At 42.3% G+C, this 18671-nt stretch overlaps 1 protein-coding gene across 2 annotated transcripts in view; it reads left to right on the top strand.

Annotated features, from left to right (window-relative positions):
• Nucleotides 1-18671, top strand: part of SPAG1 (sperm associated antigen 1) — a 70177-nt gene that overhangs the window by 36919 nt on the left and 14587 nt on the right. For both annotated transcript variants that reach the window (XM_064588044.1, XM_064588045.1), the window contains 4 exons: nt 6260-6604; nt 6968-7067; nt 12261-12413; nt 16962-17128. In XM_064588044.1, the coding sequence (XP_064444114.1) occupies nt 6260-6604; nt 6968-7067; nt 12261-12413; nt 16962-17128 (765 nt within the window). The remainder of the gene's footprint in view (nt 1-6259; nt 6605-6967; nt 7068-12260; nt 12414-16961; nt 17129-18671) is intronic.

Genomic DNA, 18671 nt, shown 5'->3' with positions numbered 1-18671 from the left:
GTCAGAGGACATGTAAAGAGAGGTCCTGGAGCCTTGGACAAGACAGGAGAAATCCAAGTCACTTTTAGGAAATCCTGTTAAAGCAGAGGGAGGTCATCAGGATGGAATCCTTGCATATGTTCCCCCATCCCACCACATTCCAAGAAAGAACTCTTAGTCATGATGGGCTATGATGCAGGGAGCCCTGAAGCCCCTGGGAAAATGCAGCTTTGACTGTTGTGTAACCTCAGCTGATAATGCTGCTCACCTGTAAGCACCACTCGGACTGGCCAGGCCCAGTTCATCCCGACTGAGGTATAACGTAGCCAGTGGATTTGATTTAATAGCTGACAGTTATTGATCACCTGCTCTGTATCAGGTACTGAGACAAGACCATTGACAATTGTCCTTCTAGGGACTAGTTTGAAGAAACACCTATTTGCCAGGCTGATTAGACCCAAGGATTTGAGTTCCTGGGCTTTCTTGGGAACTCCCCATCTATTTGTGTTTTCCTTCGCTAGTGGAGAGCATTTAGACGTGACCATCACCATACGACTAGCTGTCAGAGACTTTGGTATTTATTCTGTCTTCTTACAGAGTCTGTGAGAAGTAATCAGAGGAAAGTAACCATCTAGCCTCCTTTGTCGTACTGTTGCTTATTCCCTACTTAAAAATGAAATATAAGAAAATTAAATAGTAACTTGCAAACAGAAGAATAAAATAGTTATTTCTCTTGTCCTAGAATTGGTGGGATCAGGAAGGTGGAAGGGTAGGGATTTCAAGGAGTTAAAACAATAGATAAAATCATGAAAAGAAAGGTGAATGATGTTGACTGTGTATAAGTGAAAAACCACTATCAGTCAGATGCTATAAAAAAATTAAAAGGTAAATGACAAACTAGGAAAAATGGCAAGGAGTTGACAACCTTATGGTATGAAGAGCTTTTCCAAAACAGTAGGAAAATGTTAAAAGAGCCCAGTACCAAAATGAACAAAGCATATGAACAATTAATCACTTACGGAGAAATTAAATGATCAACAAATTTTGTACTGCTAACAAAAAAAGAAAATAGATTCTTTTTCTCTCCCATCAAATTGGCCAAGATGGAGGATTAAAAAAAAAAAAAAAAAGAAAGAAAAGTATCCTTTGTTGTCAAGGGTAAAGTGAAATAAGCATTCTTCTTCTTCTTTTTTTTTTCTTTTTTTTTTATTCTTATGTTAATCCCCATACATTACATCATTAGTTTTAGATGAAGTGTTCCATGATTCATTGTTTGTGCACAACACCCAGTGCTCCATGCAGAATGTGCCCTCCTCAATACCCACCACCATCTTCTTTTTTTTTTTAATTGAGATAGGATCCATATATCATAAAAATCATCCTTTTCAAATTCAGTGGATTTTAATATATTCACAAGGTTGTACAACCATCACCACTGTCTAATCCTGGCACATTTTTATCATCACAAAAGAAATCTCATACCCATTAACAGTCACTTCCATCTCCCTCCCCTGGCAACCATTAATCTACTTTCTGTCTCTGTGGCTTTGCCTATGCTGAATATCTCATATAAATGGAATCATACAACATGTGGCCTTTTGTGTCTGGCTCCTTTCACTTAGCATAATATTTTCAAGGTTCATCCATGTTGCAGCATGTATCAGTACTTTACTCCTTTTTATGGACAAATAAACTCCGTTGCATGGATAATACCACATTTTCTCTATCCATCTGTTGATGGACATTTGGGTTATTGCCACTTTTTGGCTCTTCTGAATAATGTGGCTATGAAATTCATGTACAAGTTTTGTGTGTGTGCGTATGTTTTTAATTTTCTTGGGTCTATAACTAGGAGTAGAATGCTGGATTATATGGTAACTCCTGTTTAACTTCTTGAGGAACTGCCAGACTGTTTTCCAAAGTGGCTACACCATTTTATAGTCCCACCAACAATATATGAGGATTTTAATTCCTCCACATTCTTGCAAATGCTTGTTATGGTTTGCCGTTTTGATTATAGCCATTATAATGTGTGTGAAGTGGCAACTCCTTATGGTTTTGATTTGCATTTTTGTAATGACTTACTATGTTAAGCATTTTTCTGTGTATATTATTATTGTTATTTGTGTATCTTCTTTGGAGGAATGCTTATTCAAGTCCTTTGCAGCCTAATTTAAGAGTTAGGTTGTCTTTTTGGTGGGTATAGTCTGGATACTAGACCCTTGCAGGTAAGATATATGGCTTGCACATAATTTCTCCCGTTCTGTGGGTTGTGTTTTTACTTTCTTGATAATATCCTTTTACGCAAAGTTTTTAATTTTGATGAAGTTCAATTTATTTTTTCTTTTGTTTCCTGTGCCTTCGGTGTCTTACATAAAAATCCATCACCAAATCCAAGGGCATGTAGATTTACCCCTTTGTTCTCTTCTAAGAATTTTATAGTTTTAGTTCTTATATTTAGGTCACTGACTTATTTTGATTAATTGAGGTAGGAAGGAGTCCAGCTTAGCTTTTTTTTCAGCATGTAAAAATCCAATTGTCCCAACACCATTTGTTAGACTATGCTTTCCCCATTGAATGGACTTGACACCCTTGTCAAGAATCAACTGGCCATAGATGTATGGGTTTATAGAATCTCAGTTCTATTCTATTGGCCTAGATGTCTATTCTTATGTCAGTGCCACACTGTTTTGATTACTGAAGCTTTTGGTAAGTTTCAGAAATCAGAAGTATAAGTCCTTTGATTTGTTCTTCTTTTTCAAGATCGTTTTGACTACCCTGGACCCGTTGAAATTCCATATGAATTTGAGGATCAACTTTTCCATTTCTGCAGAAAAGGCTGTAGAATTCTGATAGGGGATTATGTCAGATCTGTAGATCACTTTGGATATCTTTATTTATTTATTTATTTATTTATTTATTTATTTATTTATTTATTTGAGAGAGAGAATGAGACAGAGAGAGAGAGCATGAGAAGGGGGGAGGATCAGAGGGAGAAGCAGACTCCCTGCCGAGCAGGGAGTCCGATGCGGAACTCGATCCCGGGACTCCAGGATCATGACCTGAGCCGAAGGCAGTCGCTTAACCAACTGAGCCACCCAGGCGCCCCGATCACTTTGGATATCTTAACATTAAGTTTTCCTATGTATGATCAAGAGATATCTTTCCATTTGTTGGTTTTCTTCCAGTAATTTGTATTTTTCGGTGTATAAGTCTTTCACCTTCTTGGTTAAATATATTCCTAAATATTTTATTCATCTGGCTGCTACACTATATGGAATTGTTTTTGTAATTTTCAGATTGTTCATTGCTAGTGTATCATGTACCCTGAAACTGCTGAATTTGCTTTTTAGCCTTAGTAGTAGTAATGTGTGTGTGTGTATTCTTTAGGATTACATATACCCTCCAAATATAAACACACACACACACACATATATACATAATATAAAATATAATAATCACATCATCTGTTAATAGTTTTACTTTTTCCTTTCCAATATGGATGGTTTTTATTCTATTTTTTCTTGCCTAATGATGAGGCTGTATAATGTATAATGTTGAGTATAATGTTGAGTAGCTGTGGTGAAGACAGCATCCTTGTCTTGTTCTGAACTTCAGGGGAAAACTTTGAGAATTTTACCGTTGATATGATGTTGACTGAGTTTTTCATAAACGTACTTTATCATTTTGAGAAATTTCACTTCTGGTCATAGTTTTCTGTTTTTTATCATGAAAGGGTGTTGGCTTTTGTCAAATGCCCATTCAATGTCAGTAATGATCATGTGGTTTTTTTCCCCTTATTCGATTAATGTGGTATGTTGTATATTGATTTTGTACTGTTGAACTACTTCCTGAGATAAATCCCACTTGGTCATGGTGTATAATCCTTGTACTATGCTGTTGGATTTGGTTTGCTAGTGTTTTGTTGAGGATTTTTGCATCTACCAACTACCCAGACTCCTGAAGGCTACTGAAGTGAGTCCTCATGGCTTTAGATCTAATGGTTGTCGGTAGGCTTTAGGCGGCTGATACTGCTGGCCATCCCTTCTTTTGATATTTGTTATTCTTGACTCCTTCCTCCCTGAAATACTCTTTCTTCTTGGTTTCTGAGGCAGGACTCCCTCCTGGGCTTTCTCTCATTTCTAGATACTCCTCCATCTCCACTAAAGATTTTTCTTATTATCATCCTTCACATGTTAGTATTTCTTTCTTTTTTTTTTTTTAAAGATTTTATTTATTTATTCATGAGAGACAGAGAGAGAGAGGCAGAGGGAGAAGCAGGCTCCCAAGGAGCAGGGAGCCCGATGCGGGACTCGATCCCAGGACCCCGGGATATGACCTGAGCCGAAGGCAGACGCTTAACCGACTGAGCCACCCAGGCGCCCACATGTTAGTATTTCTTAGGGATCCTCCGGAAGATGGGAGTGACCTCATCCACACCCAAACTCCAAAGATCCTATTCATGTTGGCAACTCCCAAGTCCACTGGGACCTACTGCAGACTCTAGAGAAGGCCACTCCCCTGAGCTGCATTTGGAGTCACCTCCCGAACAACTCCGATGGAATGTCCCACAGGCAGTACAGTACACACGCCAGGACTCACAGGTCTTTGAGGATCAGGCCTCGGCTTACCTCTAGAGACTATCAGAGTTGTTCAAGGACCTTTCAGTCTTGAGGAGAGAGGTATGCCTTTCAGTTCATTTCACTTGAATCCCATACACTAGTTATGCTGATTTCTAGCTCTCTGTGCTCTAGGACAGTCTTTAGCTTTTTCCGTGTGTCTTTGTTGCCTTATTTATAAAGTGGGGACGATACTACTAGGTATGAGGATTAATGATAGTGGAAAACGGTGTATGCAAAAATCTTGACTCCTATTAAGTTCTCAATAAACTGCACCTATTTAGTAATAGTACTGGTCAGACGTGAGGGCATAATATACCAGGGAATGGAGAATACTACTAAACTGTCTATTGTTTCTGTTGACACTGATCTGGGCTTTCATCTGTTTTTATGCTGGGTGGGGACTTGAGCAGCAGATACCAGACGAAGAAGACTGGAGTCTTGCTCTAATAATCCTACTGGGTCCAATCTGGGGATTTATTGCTATAACAAGATCTTTTTATTCTTTTCATAATGAAGCCTCTTTTGGTTATTACACTGTATAGAAACCCATACTTACTAATTAGTGTGTTTTTACACTCAGTGCTTGCCTTAAGGTGACCATCCACTGATTTTCACTGAAATACTCCTGCTTCTCTATTCCCCCTGTCCTTGTGGTTCAAATCCTAGCTTTACCATTCATGAAACACAGTGGAAAATATATCCATTAAAAATCAGGTTAGAGGAGCACCTGGCTGACTCAGTCCCACTCAGTGGTGCAGTATGCGGCGCTTGATCTCCAGGTCTTGAATTCAAGTCCTACGTTGGGCATGGAGCCTGCTTTAAAAAAATCAGATTAGAATTTGTTAAAACAGAAAGCTTGGAAGTCTCTGTACTTAAGTGTTTTTTCTAACAGTTCTGTGAAATAATTAATTGCTTTGTTTTAAATATTTTTTGCTTTGTTTTAAATATTGATAAGACACCCACCAATGAAATATTTATACATCATTTTCATATTTAAAAATAATAGATTTAAAAAATCCATTATTAAAGCTATGATTAATGCCTGAAGTCTTTCGATCAAGATAAAGGAATTTAGCTTGAATAAGACACTGTTATGGAAAATTTACTGTTTTTTAAAGCTCACTTTAAAAACTTGGTGCCTATTTTATGTAACTTCTTTGCTAAATTCATTTTAAAATGGTCACTTGGATTTTATTTCACTTTCAAATTATCTTTCTCTCCCAGTTCTTTACATTAAAAGGGTACCCTGATCTTGGGTGCAATTATCGTATTCAAGCTTTGGTAACTTCATGCTTGGGGAGAAAGGTACGTTTTTTTGTAAGCTGTACCTGGCCACGGATGCTTTGACTCAGGGAATGATTTTGAGAAGCCGTGCTCGCGTTCCAAGCCCGTCGGCGTTCAACGAGTTAACTACGGGTGCCTCCCGTGCGTGGCCCGGGCAGCGCGCGGCCCGGCGGTCAGCCCCCGGCAGACGCGCGCCTGGAGGTGCCGGGAACCGCGCTGCCCCGCCCGCGGGGGCGGTGCCAGCCCGGCCTCCGCCGCGACCCGCCCCCGCGCGCGTTGCGCCGCGCGTCTGCGCCGGGCACCCCCGCGGCCACCGCGGTAGGTAGTTTCTCCTGATGATGCAAACACTCGCTTCCCGCATCCACTTCCCACAGAGGCCGCGGAGCCGCGCGCCATGGGCAACATCCAGAAGAAGCTGACCCGCAAAAGCGAGGGCGGCAAGCGGCCGGAGAGGGGCGCGCCGCGGCGGGGTCGGGAGCTCGGACCCGGCGCGGACAAGCGGGCCCGACCGCGGGCCCCCGAGGCGGCAGGCAGCGCCAGCCAGCACCCGGGCAGCGGGCGGGGCGCCGGGGACCCTGCCGCCGCCGCGGCCCCCGTCCCCGCCGCCACGCTCGGCCCCGCGGGCTTGAAGAGCCAGGGCAACGAGCTGTTCAAAAGCGGCCAGTTCGCCGAGGCGGCCCTCAAGTACTCGGCGGCGATCGCGCAGCTGGAGCCTGCAGGTAGGCGAGAGCTGCGCCCGCGCCTCCCCGGACCCTCGGGCTGCGGCTCCCGGGACGTGTAGGGCCGCCGCCCGGATGACAGGCGCTCGCGTCCGGGCAGACCGGACGGAGGGCGGGGCGGGACCGACCTGGGCGCGCGGCACCTCGGAATGCGTAGCATGTGCCCGGGCGGGGCGCGTCTGCACGCGTCCCTCTCGGCCTCGCCCCCTGAGGCCCCTGCGGGCACCGGGCGCTCCCCGGGCTCCGCGTGAGGGGCGGTCCGTAGGACGGCAGTGCCCCCGGAGACCTCAGTCGTCTCTTCGTGCTGGGGAACTGTGATTGCGCTCCCGGAGTTTAACCGTATTTAATTAAATGTGATTTTAGGAGGTGGAAGTGCAGACGATCTAAGTATCTTATATTCAAATAGAGCAGCGTGTTACCTAAAAGAAGGAAACTGCAGCGGCTGCATTCAAGATTGTAACAGGTAAACTGCGCGTTTTCAGGTTTGTCAAGAGATTACCATTTCAGTGTGATGAATGAATGCAGTATTTAATTTCTTACCGAATTTTCTTCATGGATCTAATTTCTTAGACACTTTAAAGACATGTTAATTGAATTATACCGAAAAATGATACATTTTTCTGCTTCATATATACAAAGACAGTTGATAGAAGAATGCAAACTTTTTTCATTTACACAGCCGTCACTTTAATCCATGCTCTTTTCATGTCAATTTTAGACTTTTGGAGAAGCCTTTCATCTAGTCTCTTTGGCTCCTCCACTGTAGCATCAGAACGACTTTTCCTGAAGCATTATTTTGTGTTTCAAGCAGGTATTCAGTGGCTCAGTGTGGTGTTGCAGATAATTACAAGCTCCTCTTACCTCCTTGCCCCCCAAACGAGCTTTCTGCTCTCATTTGGGCCACTGTGATGCCCTCTGCACATCTTTGCTTCTGAAATCCCTGCTCAGCTGCCCCCTCTTCTTTGCCTTCCTGGTCACCTCAGGCTTCCTGGTCACCTGCATGGCTACACCCCTTGCACGGTCATTCTCACACCTGTGGGTACTTGTGTTAGCCACGACAGTGGATTTTCAGCTCCGTGAAGTCAGGAACCGTGTCGTAGACCGCTTTGCAAGCACTATAGTCCCCCGTGGTACTCAACAAGTTACATACTGAGGTTGGTGAATGTATTTACATGAATAAAAAGTACTGTTTTCTTCCACCATTATGTAATAAGCCTGCTTCAGGAGCCTTTTGGAAAGAAGCTACTATTAGTGCATCTAAAAAATAACTTGTGTGTCCTGGCTTGACCCTCACAGTCCTGGTTTACTCTTCTTGTCTGGTAAAATTACTAATATTACCCGTTTTCACTCTCAGAAGTCCTAGGTTGAACAATAACTTGTGGACAACCTCATTATAAGAAGAACAATTTATTATTTTTTTCAGTGTTAGTATATTGATATGGGTAAAAACTTGCCAATTTCTGTGTCTACAGTTTAAAAAGAAGGTGTTGAGGGGCTTGGTTTTTTTTTTTTGTTTTTTTTTGTTTTGCCAATTTTACATTCAGATTTAAAAATAAATACTATTTATATTCACTTGGCCCTGACTGTAGACCCGTCCACTGTTGTGCTGGCTCACACTACTTAATACGTTTTTAGGAGCTGGTTGAAGTCAAATTGGTAGCTTGAAATCTGCCATGGTTGGAGAACTAACACCATGAAAATTGGCAGGCACCTCAAATCTGGGTTTTTCTCCTCAGGAGAGCCAGTTGTTAAACATTTACCATTGCACTTAACTAGTAAGACCATGTGAATTTGTGGAATATCAAGTACATTGTGGTTTGCAGCCAAGAACCTTCACTGCACAAGTGTCTGTGGCCAACACGTTAACCTTCAGATTTATCTTAGGTCTTGCTACAGTGAGTGAGTTCAGGACTACAGTTCAAACTTGGGAACCCTACAGTTAGGGCTACTGCAAAACAGTGGAGTCACTTTATCCTTAAGTGAGATAGTTTAAGGTAGCAGACATTTTCTTGCTAAAATTTGTTGTGTTTCAGTGTAGATCTGGGAGGAAGTCAAAGATGGGATTCCAGCCGTGGTGTCTAAGGAGGCTAGAATGGAGGTTTGTCTGGAAGGAGAGCAGGAGACGGCCTGGGGGGGGGGGGGGCAGGGGTGGAGGGAGATGGGCGGTGGTTTAGTTAAGATGTCCTTAGATAAGAGCTGTGTTCTAGGCCAAAGAATCCTGCTTTGCTGGTCAGTACTGACCTCTCTGGAGCCCGACCTACTTAGATGTTTTCTTGATACCTGGCATATGAGTCCCAACATAAGGGGCATGAGGTGATTTTACTCCAAAGCAGTGAACCTCAAACTACTTTTTTTTTTAAACTGTTTTGTTTTGTTTTTTTTTTAATTTATTTGACAGAGACACAGCGAGAGAGGGAACACAAGCAGGGGGAGTGGGAGAGGGAGAAGCAGGCTTCCCGCCTGCAGGGAGCCTGCCGTAGGACTCGGTCCCAGGACCCTGGGATCATGACCTGAGCTGAAGGCAGACGCTTAACGACTGAGCCACCGAGGCACCCCTCAAACTACTTTTAATGCCAGAAAACTTCATTTGCTTTTGTAAACATGTTGAAATAAATGTATTTAAATCTGTATGAACTAGGAATCATTTAGTAGCAGAAATAGGACTATTTTCACCTCAAGAAGATTACATACATTTTAATGGAAGCCTGTGTTTTAGTTTTTCACTTAATTGCTCTTTGGAGAGTTGTTAGTGTGCCCATGAGCCCTTATTCTAAGACAAGTGGTAGCAGGAGTCAAACTGAAAAAAAAAACTCAATCGGGGCAAACTTTAAAATAAGGGAGAGGGGAATCTGTGGATTAGCTTTCATAGATTGACCTATGAGAATAACGTAATGCAGTTTGGGGGAAAAGTGTTTAATTTTACACATCTGAACTCCTGGGGCCTCCTCTGAAACACTCTGAGGTGTATCCCAGGGGTGTGCTGAGAGGATCACTGTTGGAAGTATAAGGGGGATTTGAGGAGCTCAAGGGGCTCTGGGCTTTGTCCCTCTCCTGACCACAGCATCTCCATGTTTCTATTTTAGGCTTCGAGATAAACCATGAAACAGGGCAGAAGTTTAAAACCATTATCCTAGAAATTGCTTTATGTTCTCAGAATTGTTTATCAGCTTAAAAAAAAAATCCTCTTCCCATCTGCCAGAGAATCTTTTTGGGTTATCTAAACTACACCAAAAGAATCTTTTCGGTGACTTTCCATTGAGGATATTTGACAGACTCACTAAAAATGAACATTGCCTGGTAATTTTCTGCTTTTGCTCCTCTTTGCTTCTCTCTGACAGGCTTCAAATTACAAGACTCTGTAGGGTCTTAACTGTATTAACTTGAATAGTTAAACCTTTGTGAGCTCTGGCTTAAAAAGTTCTCTCTGTTTTTATGAATGAATGTCCTTTTTTTTTTTTCCTTAGTGGAATTTCCATTTATAAGCTCATACTCACTTTCAGGATTGTGGTTAAAGAGAAAACTTGCATTTACTGGGCTGGGAGTGCTAAAAATTAAATGCATCATCTTCCTCAGTGTTATGTTCCACGCCTACCTGGGCTCTGTCTTGAGTGGCTGAAAAGCACCTTGGGCTTTGGAAGTCTGTGGTGACCTGGGGTAGTTGTGGTGACATGTTTGTCATCTGGGTTCATGTTGTTAATATCCCCCAAGCATGAAACTAAGCTAGATTTAAGGCAGTGGTAATGATGCTCAGAGATCGGTTTTCTATTAAGTAGGAGTTTTTACTTGATCTTAGTTTTACTTTTAAAGTAACTTTTATTGGTTATAAAAGTAATACATATGTGTTAGAGAAAAAAATGTAAAGCCCAGTACAGTACAGAGGAGATCATTAAAATAACCCCCAGTGGTAACACCTGGGCAGAACGAAATTGGTTAGATGATAGAGCACTGAAGCTCGTTCGTGACGCCTGTATGGTGCGGAGCCCGGGAGCACAGCCCCCTTTGCAGTGGAGTGTCTGTACAATGTGGAGAATTGTGAATGACTCCAACGAAGTTCCCTTATTGATAGTGCTTTTGGATGGGTGAGGGAGGCAGAGCGTAGGTTCGCTTGTGGGGCGTGGGGTGTTTGCTGAGTGCCTCCTGCGGGCCAGGCGCTGATCTCAGCCGTGGGGACAGTCACTGCCCTGGCTTTCCTGAAGCTGAAATTCAGAAGAACTGCCCTGTGGGCCGATCAGGCTCAGTTCCCCTCCGCCTCCTCACCTGCAGCATGAACGGATGACCTTGCCGGCTTGGGCAGTGCGAGGAGCGAGTCTGCAGTGGTTCGCACCTGGCAGGTGCTCTGTCAGCATCCCCTTGCCAGACCCCTGTAGACGGGGATAGACAGCAGATCCCCAAGACTGTTGGAGAACAAGTAAAGCAGGCCTCACTCGTGCTTTCCCTGAAGGAAGTTAAACATGTAGCAGAAGAGTGAACCCGAGGAGCAGACCTGCCATCCCTGGTGTGGACAGCCCAGGGCAGCAGCCAGTCCCTGGTGGGGTGTGTAGAAAGTAGGCTCTTGCTAGGATTTCTACTCGCCGTGCTTTACAGTTTCAGTTAAGTTCGTTGAAACGAAGAGTGTGATAGTTTTCGTACGTAATTACAATCTCTGGATTTGTGTGCTTTATTTCAGAATGTCATGAAGTCCGTTGTGTAGCGAAGTAGCTTTAAACAGCTACTTCAAACAAAACCAAGGAACATAACCTTGAAATACATCTCTAGTGATGTTGGAGGTACTTCATAGCCTTAACAAATGCAAGATGAAAATTCCTGACTTAACAAATCGTCATACATTTACTTCCTTGATTCCCTCTGGTCCGTTTTTGAAGCCCTTTGCCAGCAAGTAAATCATAATAAACTGACCTTTAGGGAGCTGATTTTCAAAATGTAATGCAAGTTTTTGTGGTTCTGTGCTGAGGTGCCTTATTAAACACAGGTGCGAATGAAATTTTTCCTCTTAGGGCGCCTGGGTGGCTCAGATGGTTGGGCGTCTGCCTTCGGCTCAGGTCATGATCCCAGGGTCCTGGGATCGAGTCCCGCATCGGGCTCCCTGCTCCTTGGGAGTCTGCTTCTCCCTCTGCCTCTCTCTCCCTCTGTCTCTCATGAATAAATAAATAAAAATCTTTAAAAAAAAAAAAAGAAAATTTTCCTCTTAATCCATCAGTAGGTAACAAGAATCTATTGAAAGCCTACCTTGTATTTGGTGCCATGGTGGGTTCTGTCAGGGCTGGGGGGGGAGGGCTTAGGGTATTGGAGAGGGTGGAAGGAAGGAAGTAGGGGCACGTGGGTGGCTCAGTTGGTGCATCCGACTCTTGATTTCAGCTCAGGGCATGATCTCAGGGTTGTGAGACGGAGCCCCTGTGGCGGGCTCCACACTGGAGTGGAGCCTGCTTAGGATTTTCTCTCTCCCTCCGCCGCCACCCAAAGTATATAAAATAAAGGAAGTAACCTCAAGTTTGATTGTTCTACTCTGAATTTGCCTTTCTAGTATATTCCTAGGTCCTTCGTATGAAATGCCAGATATGTTTGTGTTTGAAAGTCCAGTACTACAGTGTATATTCAGTTAGTATAAGTTAAAAGAATAATTTTCAAAACAAATGACATGTAATATCTTTGTCTTCAGGGCTCTGGAACTTCATCCATTCTCAATCAAGCCTCTTCTTCGTCGAGCAATGGCCTATGAAACTTTAGAGCAGTATCAGAAAGCTTACGTGGATTATAAAACAGTGTTGCAAATAGACTGCAGAATCCAGCTAGCAAATGACAGTATTAACAGGTAAGCCAGCCTGAGGCGGTGCCTGAGGTCTAGTTGTTTTCTACTGGAATTACGTGTTTTTCTTCCTCTTTTCCAAGAACGGTGTCAGAGTGTAGACATGTCCTCAGTTACTTACTTTGCATGCATGATTTTCACTCCCATCAAAACCAAACAGTTCTCTCTCTCTCTAACTTAATTTCTAACTGTCCTATAATCCATTTTGAGTTGTCCTTAACACCTTTATATTTGTTTCCTGGTCCATTAATTACTGTTCAGTAAATTTTTTTTTTTTCTTAAGCTCAGCGTATAGATCTTCTTTGCTGTTGTGAATGCACAGAACTTAATTTTAGTATTTGTAAATATCTGTGGCGTTAGGAAGGTGTTTCCAGTGATGATGTAAATCACTAGTAATTCTTTTTTTTTTTTTTTAAAGATTTTTATTTATTTGACAGAGAGAAACACAGTGAGAGAGGGAACACAAGCAGGGGGAGTGGGAGAGGGAGAAGCAGGCTCCCCGCAGAGCAGGGAGCCCGATGCGGGACTCGATCCCAGGACCCTGGGATCATGACCTGAGCTGAAGGCAGTCGCTTAACCAACTGAGCCACCCAGGCGCCCTAAATCACTAGTAATTCTAGCACAAGATCCAAAAATGTAGTGAAAACTGCCATATCGAATCTTCTTCTCCTACAGGGTTTGCACATGCTCAATGCACCACCTCTGTCAGTGGAAGCGTAACTGTTGTTTCTCCTCAGGAGAGTGGATGTTTTCATAAGCCTGCTAGATTTTGTGTTATATGCCCTTTAAATAGACACTCATCTAGGATGAGTATTAATTTATCATGGTGAAATAGCAAAAATTTGGATCTAATTTATGTTAAGACCTATTTACCCCCTGAGTGAGCATGGGAAGGTAAGAATTTCCAGACTTCATAAATTGCTTTCAGGTGAGATTAAAAAATGACGAGTTGAATAATATTTCTAGTTATGTATACTATTTTCTGATCCCATTTGTCCAGAGTATAGCTTCTTATGTGTGTTACACTGTGCCCCGTATTGGTCTGGCCTGCCCTGCCCCGCCCCCCCCCCCCCCCCCCGCAAAAAGACAAAAAGCAGCAAAATAACAATCTCTGTATTTAAGCAAACCAGAATATAGCCAGGGGGAAAAACATAAGACAGATTATCCCCACCGGTGAAAATATATTAGTAAGGTGGGGAAATCACAGAGAGGCCAGGCCCCTTTGGTCTGTGTAGGCTTCATTTGTTGGAGAGCAAGCGCCTGAGGTGGTCTTTGAAGAGCACTGATAGGAGGAGACCTTGAGCAAAATTGTGCAAGATGAGAATGGCATGTTTTAGATTAATTCATATCATAAAATCATGCCTTACCTCCCCACATGATCCCACCGCACTTTGGAGAAGACCGTTGGAAAGATCTGTGTGTAGAGCGAACAGCCATTTCCTGGAGTGTCCACTCTCGTCACGTGGAACCTGTCTGATCCCAGCCTAACTGGAAGAAAGGGATATGTATTGGCAATTGGACCTGGGGCCAGATCAAGCCTTGGGCATTCACAGCCTCCTTGCTCTTGAGCTTGAAAATCGGGCAGTGTCACCTGGGAGGTCTCAACCATTTGCCCTGTGGCACAGCTGCCTTGCTGAAATGTCATCTGCTGCCTCCTCATATGTGCCCGGAGGCTCTTTTCCCCTTTTTTTAATTTAAAAAAAATTTTTTTTTTTATTTTTTTAAAGATTTTATTTATTTATTTAAGACAGAGAATGAGAGAGAGCACATGAGAGGGGTTAGGGTCAGAGGGAGAAGCAGACTCCCTGCCGAGCAGGGAGCCCAATGCGGGACTCGATCCAGGGACTCCAGGATCATGACCTGAGCCGAAGGCAGCCGCTTAACCAACTGAGCCACCCAGGCGCCCTCTTTTCTCCTTTTTTGCCCAGTTAGTTCCTCCCTGTCCTTTAGGAGAGGACCTCCTTCCTCTAGGAAATGACTTTCCCTGATAGACCCAGCTCCACCCCACCATACATGTATTTTAGGCGCCCTTCCCACTTCCCCCAGAACACCGTGCCCTCTATTATTACCCAGCTTCCATATCGTTTGTAAATTCTCTGTCCCTTTTTGTAAAATTATTTTTCTCTCATTCTATTGAAGGTTCCTTGAGGTCAGGAATTGGGTTTTATCTGTCTGTGTGGTTGAAGTACCTCTTACAGCAGATTCACTCAGTAAGATGTGTTGAATGAATTCATTCTCCAACAGAGAGCACAGTTCACTCCTGTGGTCGGCTTTTAATTTGCCCATCCTCTGTCCCTGGTCATCTCCAAGGTAGTTGGGCAAGTGGGATCTTCTCCCAGAGCTCGGCTTCCTGTGAGACAAAGCAGGAAGACAGCCGAATTAGCCGACAGAGAGGAAGGGCCTGTTGGAAGGTGTTGGAGGAAAGTGGGTTCATAGTGATGGGCCGGAAGGTTTGACGGGAGAAATAGTTATCTGAGAGGCTGGGATTACTCCTCTTTCTGAACCTTGTGCACTATATATTTTGAAAAAATTGAAGTAAAATTCATGGAACATAAAATTGTCTTTTAAAGTATGCAGTTGAGTGGCCTTTAGTACATGTACACTTGTACAACCCACCACCTCTCTCTAGTTCCAGAACATTTATCATCCCCAAAGGAAACCCTGTCCCTATTAAGCAGCCATGCATTCTCCCTTCTCTCAGCCCCTGGCAACCACTCATCTGCTTTCTGTCTTGTCGGTTTACCTGTTCTGGATGGTCCCTGTAAATGGAATCCTAGAGTATGTGCCTTTTGTGTTTGGCTTTTTTCACCTAGTGTGACGTTTTTAAGGTTCATGTTGTAGAATATGTGAGTGCTTCCTTTCTTTTTATAGCTGAATAGCATTCCATTGTATGGCATAGCATGTTTTGTTTATCCATTCATCAGGTGATGGACACTGTGGTGGTTTCCATCTTTGGGCTGTCGGGAATAGTCTGCTGTGGGCATTCGTGTGCAAGTGTTTGCACACCTGTTTTCACTTCCTCTTGGAGTATACCTAGGAGTGGAATCGCTGGGTCATGTGGGAATTCTGTGTTTAGCTTTTTGAGGATTGCGTTATACTTTTTATGTGTATTCATGAAGGTTCGTTTATACAGATTGACTTTTAAGATTCATTCACTTTTTAATCGAACGTTTCTTAGTGATACTTTATAAGAAGATGAGGGGGCTTTGTCTGGTTTGGCCATATATGTTTTTCTGTGAAATATCCATTTTTTAAATTTCACTGTTCCTTTTCACGAATCCCATATTTATGTTTGTTTTTCCGTGTGAACAACAGCAGCTTTTTTTTTTCTTTTTTTATTTAAACCTCTGTGTTTATATTTTGTTTCTGTCTTCCATTAACCATGTTCCTCTTTTCCTCTCCAGGAATCTTATATGTTAAATTTCCCTGCATTTACTTATTTACTCCCTGGCAACACATCATCTCTTTTCAGCTGCTTCTTCCTTCCTCTCTGCTGGTAATACAAGTTTTGCTTGAAAATTCTCTTTTCTAAAGCTTTTTTTTCCTTCTGTAGTTGTGGGTGGTCTTACATTATTTTTTAAAGTTATTTTCTTTACACTAAGATAGGTGATATTTGGTTCGCATAACCAAAGATCACTATTGAAATTTCGGTTTAAGAAACTGTAAGAAAAAGTATGTGGATTGTGTTTTTCTCTGTATAAATAGAAAACTATGCACACAAGAAGTACTATTGAGTTAGATAACTTGAATGCATTCTACTAATTACCTGTAATTCCTCTCATCTTGGGACACACCTTTTTAAAATCAGTTCCATTTCAAAGACATAGTTCAGTTTTGTTTTTAAACGTAAATATGATATTTTGTATGTTTAAAATGATGACAAAGGGATGATGGGGATGTTAATCTGAACTTTGTGATGGCCATTAGTAAACATCAATAGTATAAGGGCCCTCCTATTGGACTCCAGTATCCTGTCCTTTCATCTTTATGCATATGAAAACACAGTAAGTGAATAACATTAAAGACAAAAAAAAAAAAAAAAAAAGGCAAGGTAAGAGTATCTTAGCCATATGTAAATGCTTTAAGGAAAAACAATATTCTACATGATAGCTTGCCCTCATCAGTTTTAGCAGCTGGTCTTGTACACCTCTCCTTGGTGTATAGTTTGGGCATAGAAATTCTCAGGTGTTTTTGATTATTCTCAAGAGTAATGCATTATCAATTTAGTAATTATATTAAATGTTATGCGGGACATTTCTTTTAGGCCTCCTAAATTTTACCTTTATATTTCGCTTTTTATTGCATATACATTGAAAAAATTTTTAGACCTTCATTTTTTCTCTTGATACAGAAAGGATCTAAAGTTAACATAATTTTGGGCAACTTTTAAAAGTCCTTTTAAAGACAGTTTATGGGGACAGCAGATAGCTCAAGACTGTGTTTTCTATAGAGAAGTACACAAACGCAGTGTTGTAAATCTTACTGTTGATTTGAGCTTCAGTGATATAAAAAACAAATGGCATGATTAAAAGAGAAAACTCATTTTTTTTTTAGAATAACAAGAATTTTGATGGATCTGGACGGACCAAGCTGGCGGGAGAGGTTGTCCCCCATTCCTGCTGTGCCCACATCTGCGCATTTGCGAGCTTGGCAGCCTGTGGCAGAGACGCCCCCCAGCCAAGGGGGGGATTCCTGCAGCCGGCCCCAGCCCGGCAGCACAGGTGGGCGAAGCCTACACACCCTTCTTTTCAAGGTTACCTTGAGCTGCGTGTCTGTTTTCACAGGAAAGCAGAAGGATAAGGGCGTTAACTCAGGCATCAGACCCTGGTTTAAGACCCTGTTCGCCCTCTTTCTAACTAGAGTCTTAAGAAGTTGCTTCCCACATCCAGTGTCCTAGTGTGTATGAAAGGGGGGAATATGAATAACTGTCTTGTGGCGTTGTTCTCAGGAATAAATGGAGATATGCATACAAAATACTTAATAAAGGTTTAGTTAGCATTCATAAGAAAAAGAAGTAGCATGTAGTTCTCTCAACACCTGCATGTCGCAGGGCTTAAAGTAATAAGATCGGTGTGTTTGAAATAATAGAACAAAGTAAAACGCTACAACGTAAATATCTAGCAGGTATTTCTTTCTGCCTTATATCATAGTTATTAACATACCTGCATTCCCATAGTACCTACCTCATTACTTTGTGCAGAGTGTTTAATAAATGGGACTTCACTTCACTCTTGCATTCTGCTAAAAGCCACTTCAGGCCCCATTTCTCCTGCCTGCTTAGGAACTCCATGTGTGTCCCTGGTTGACCCTCATCTTGTAGACACCCTGAGATTCCTCAGTCGTGATGTGGCTTCTGTTAGACCCTCATCCTCTTCATTGACTAGAAGGGAGATGCAGGGAACATCTACTTTGATTTGGAAAGTCTTGGAGATCTCTGGTTTTCTAGCGTTGGCTGTTACTGGAGTCTCGCACAAAGCATTTGCTCAGTAAAGGGTGGTCGTTTATTAACAAAGAGCATATACTGACTATACTGTAGATCTGTGTTAGTTAATCATGAGCACAAGTATAATCAGCTCTTCATATTTATGTGATTATTAGAATAGATACCAAAGGTTTAAAAACAATGGGGGAAGAAAAGCTTAAAGTTTTTCAGCAAATTGGGCAGGGAGGAATCCCTGTAATACTTTGTTTTAGGTCTTACATATAGCAGGATGTATGGGGAGTGTCATTTGGCCCCATTGTGTGGTCTTTTGAAACATGAAACATTAGAAATAAATTTAATTTCAGGATTTTTATTTTATATCAAGTTACTCCATTAGGTGGACTTATTACATAGATTCAAAACTTCAGGTTTTCATACTTTATGTGTGATAGAAAACTTTGGTTGCAAGTACAGAAAATCTACTAACTTAAACTGTAAGGAATATTTTGGTTCATGTAACTGAAAGCTCATCAGGGCTCAGGTGCTGACTGAAAATAATAGAACTGTAGTGGTTTTAGGCTTCCTGGGTGCAGGTATCAGTGTCCCGAGAGAGAGACACCATTGCTTTGGGTAGCATTAATTTAAAAATGAGAAAATATGTTACCCTGAAAGCCCTGGCTTTTTTATCCTGTTACTTTCTTGACTCACATTTTATTGGTACTTATTCTAATGGGTCATGTGCCCATTCCTGAGCCAGTCTCTACGATGAGGACATGCCGTGCCCCGATTGGCTTAGCTAAGCCTGTGTTCCTGATCAGTGGGGTCAGCTTCCTCTGAACGCC

The sequence above is a fragment of the Mirounga angustirostris genome, unplaced genomic scaffold, assembly GCF_029215605.1.
Source record: "Mirounga angustirostris isolate CCGP_5_RB_7025 unplaced genomic scaffold, mMirAng1.0.hap1 SCAF_4, whole genome shotgun sequence".
NCBI classification, from domain to species: Eukaryota; Metazoa; Chordata; class Mammalia; order Carnivora; family Phocidae; genus Mirounga; species Mirounga angustirostris.
The sequence above is the reverse complement of the archived record's forward strand: the minus strand, read 5'-3'. Positions and strand labels throughout refer to the sequence as shown.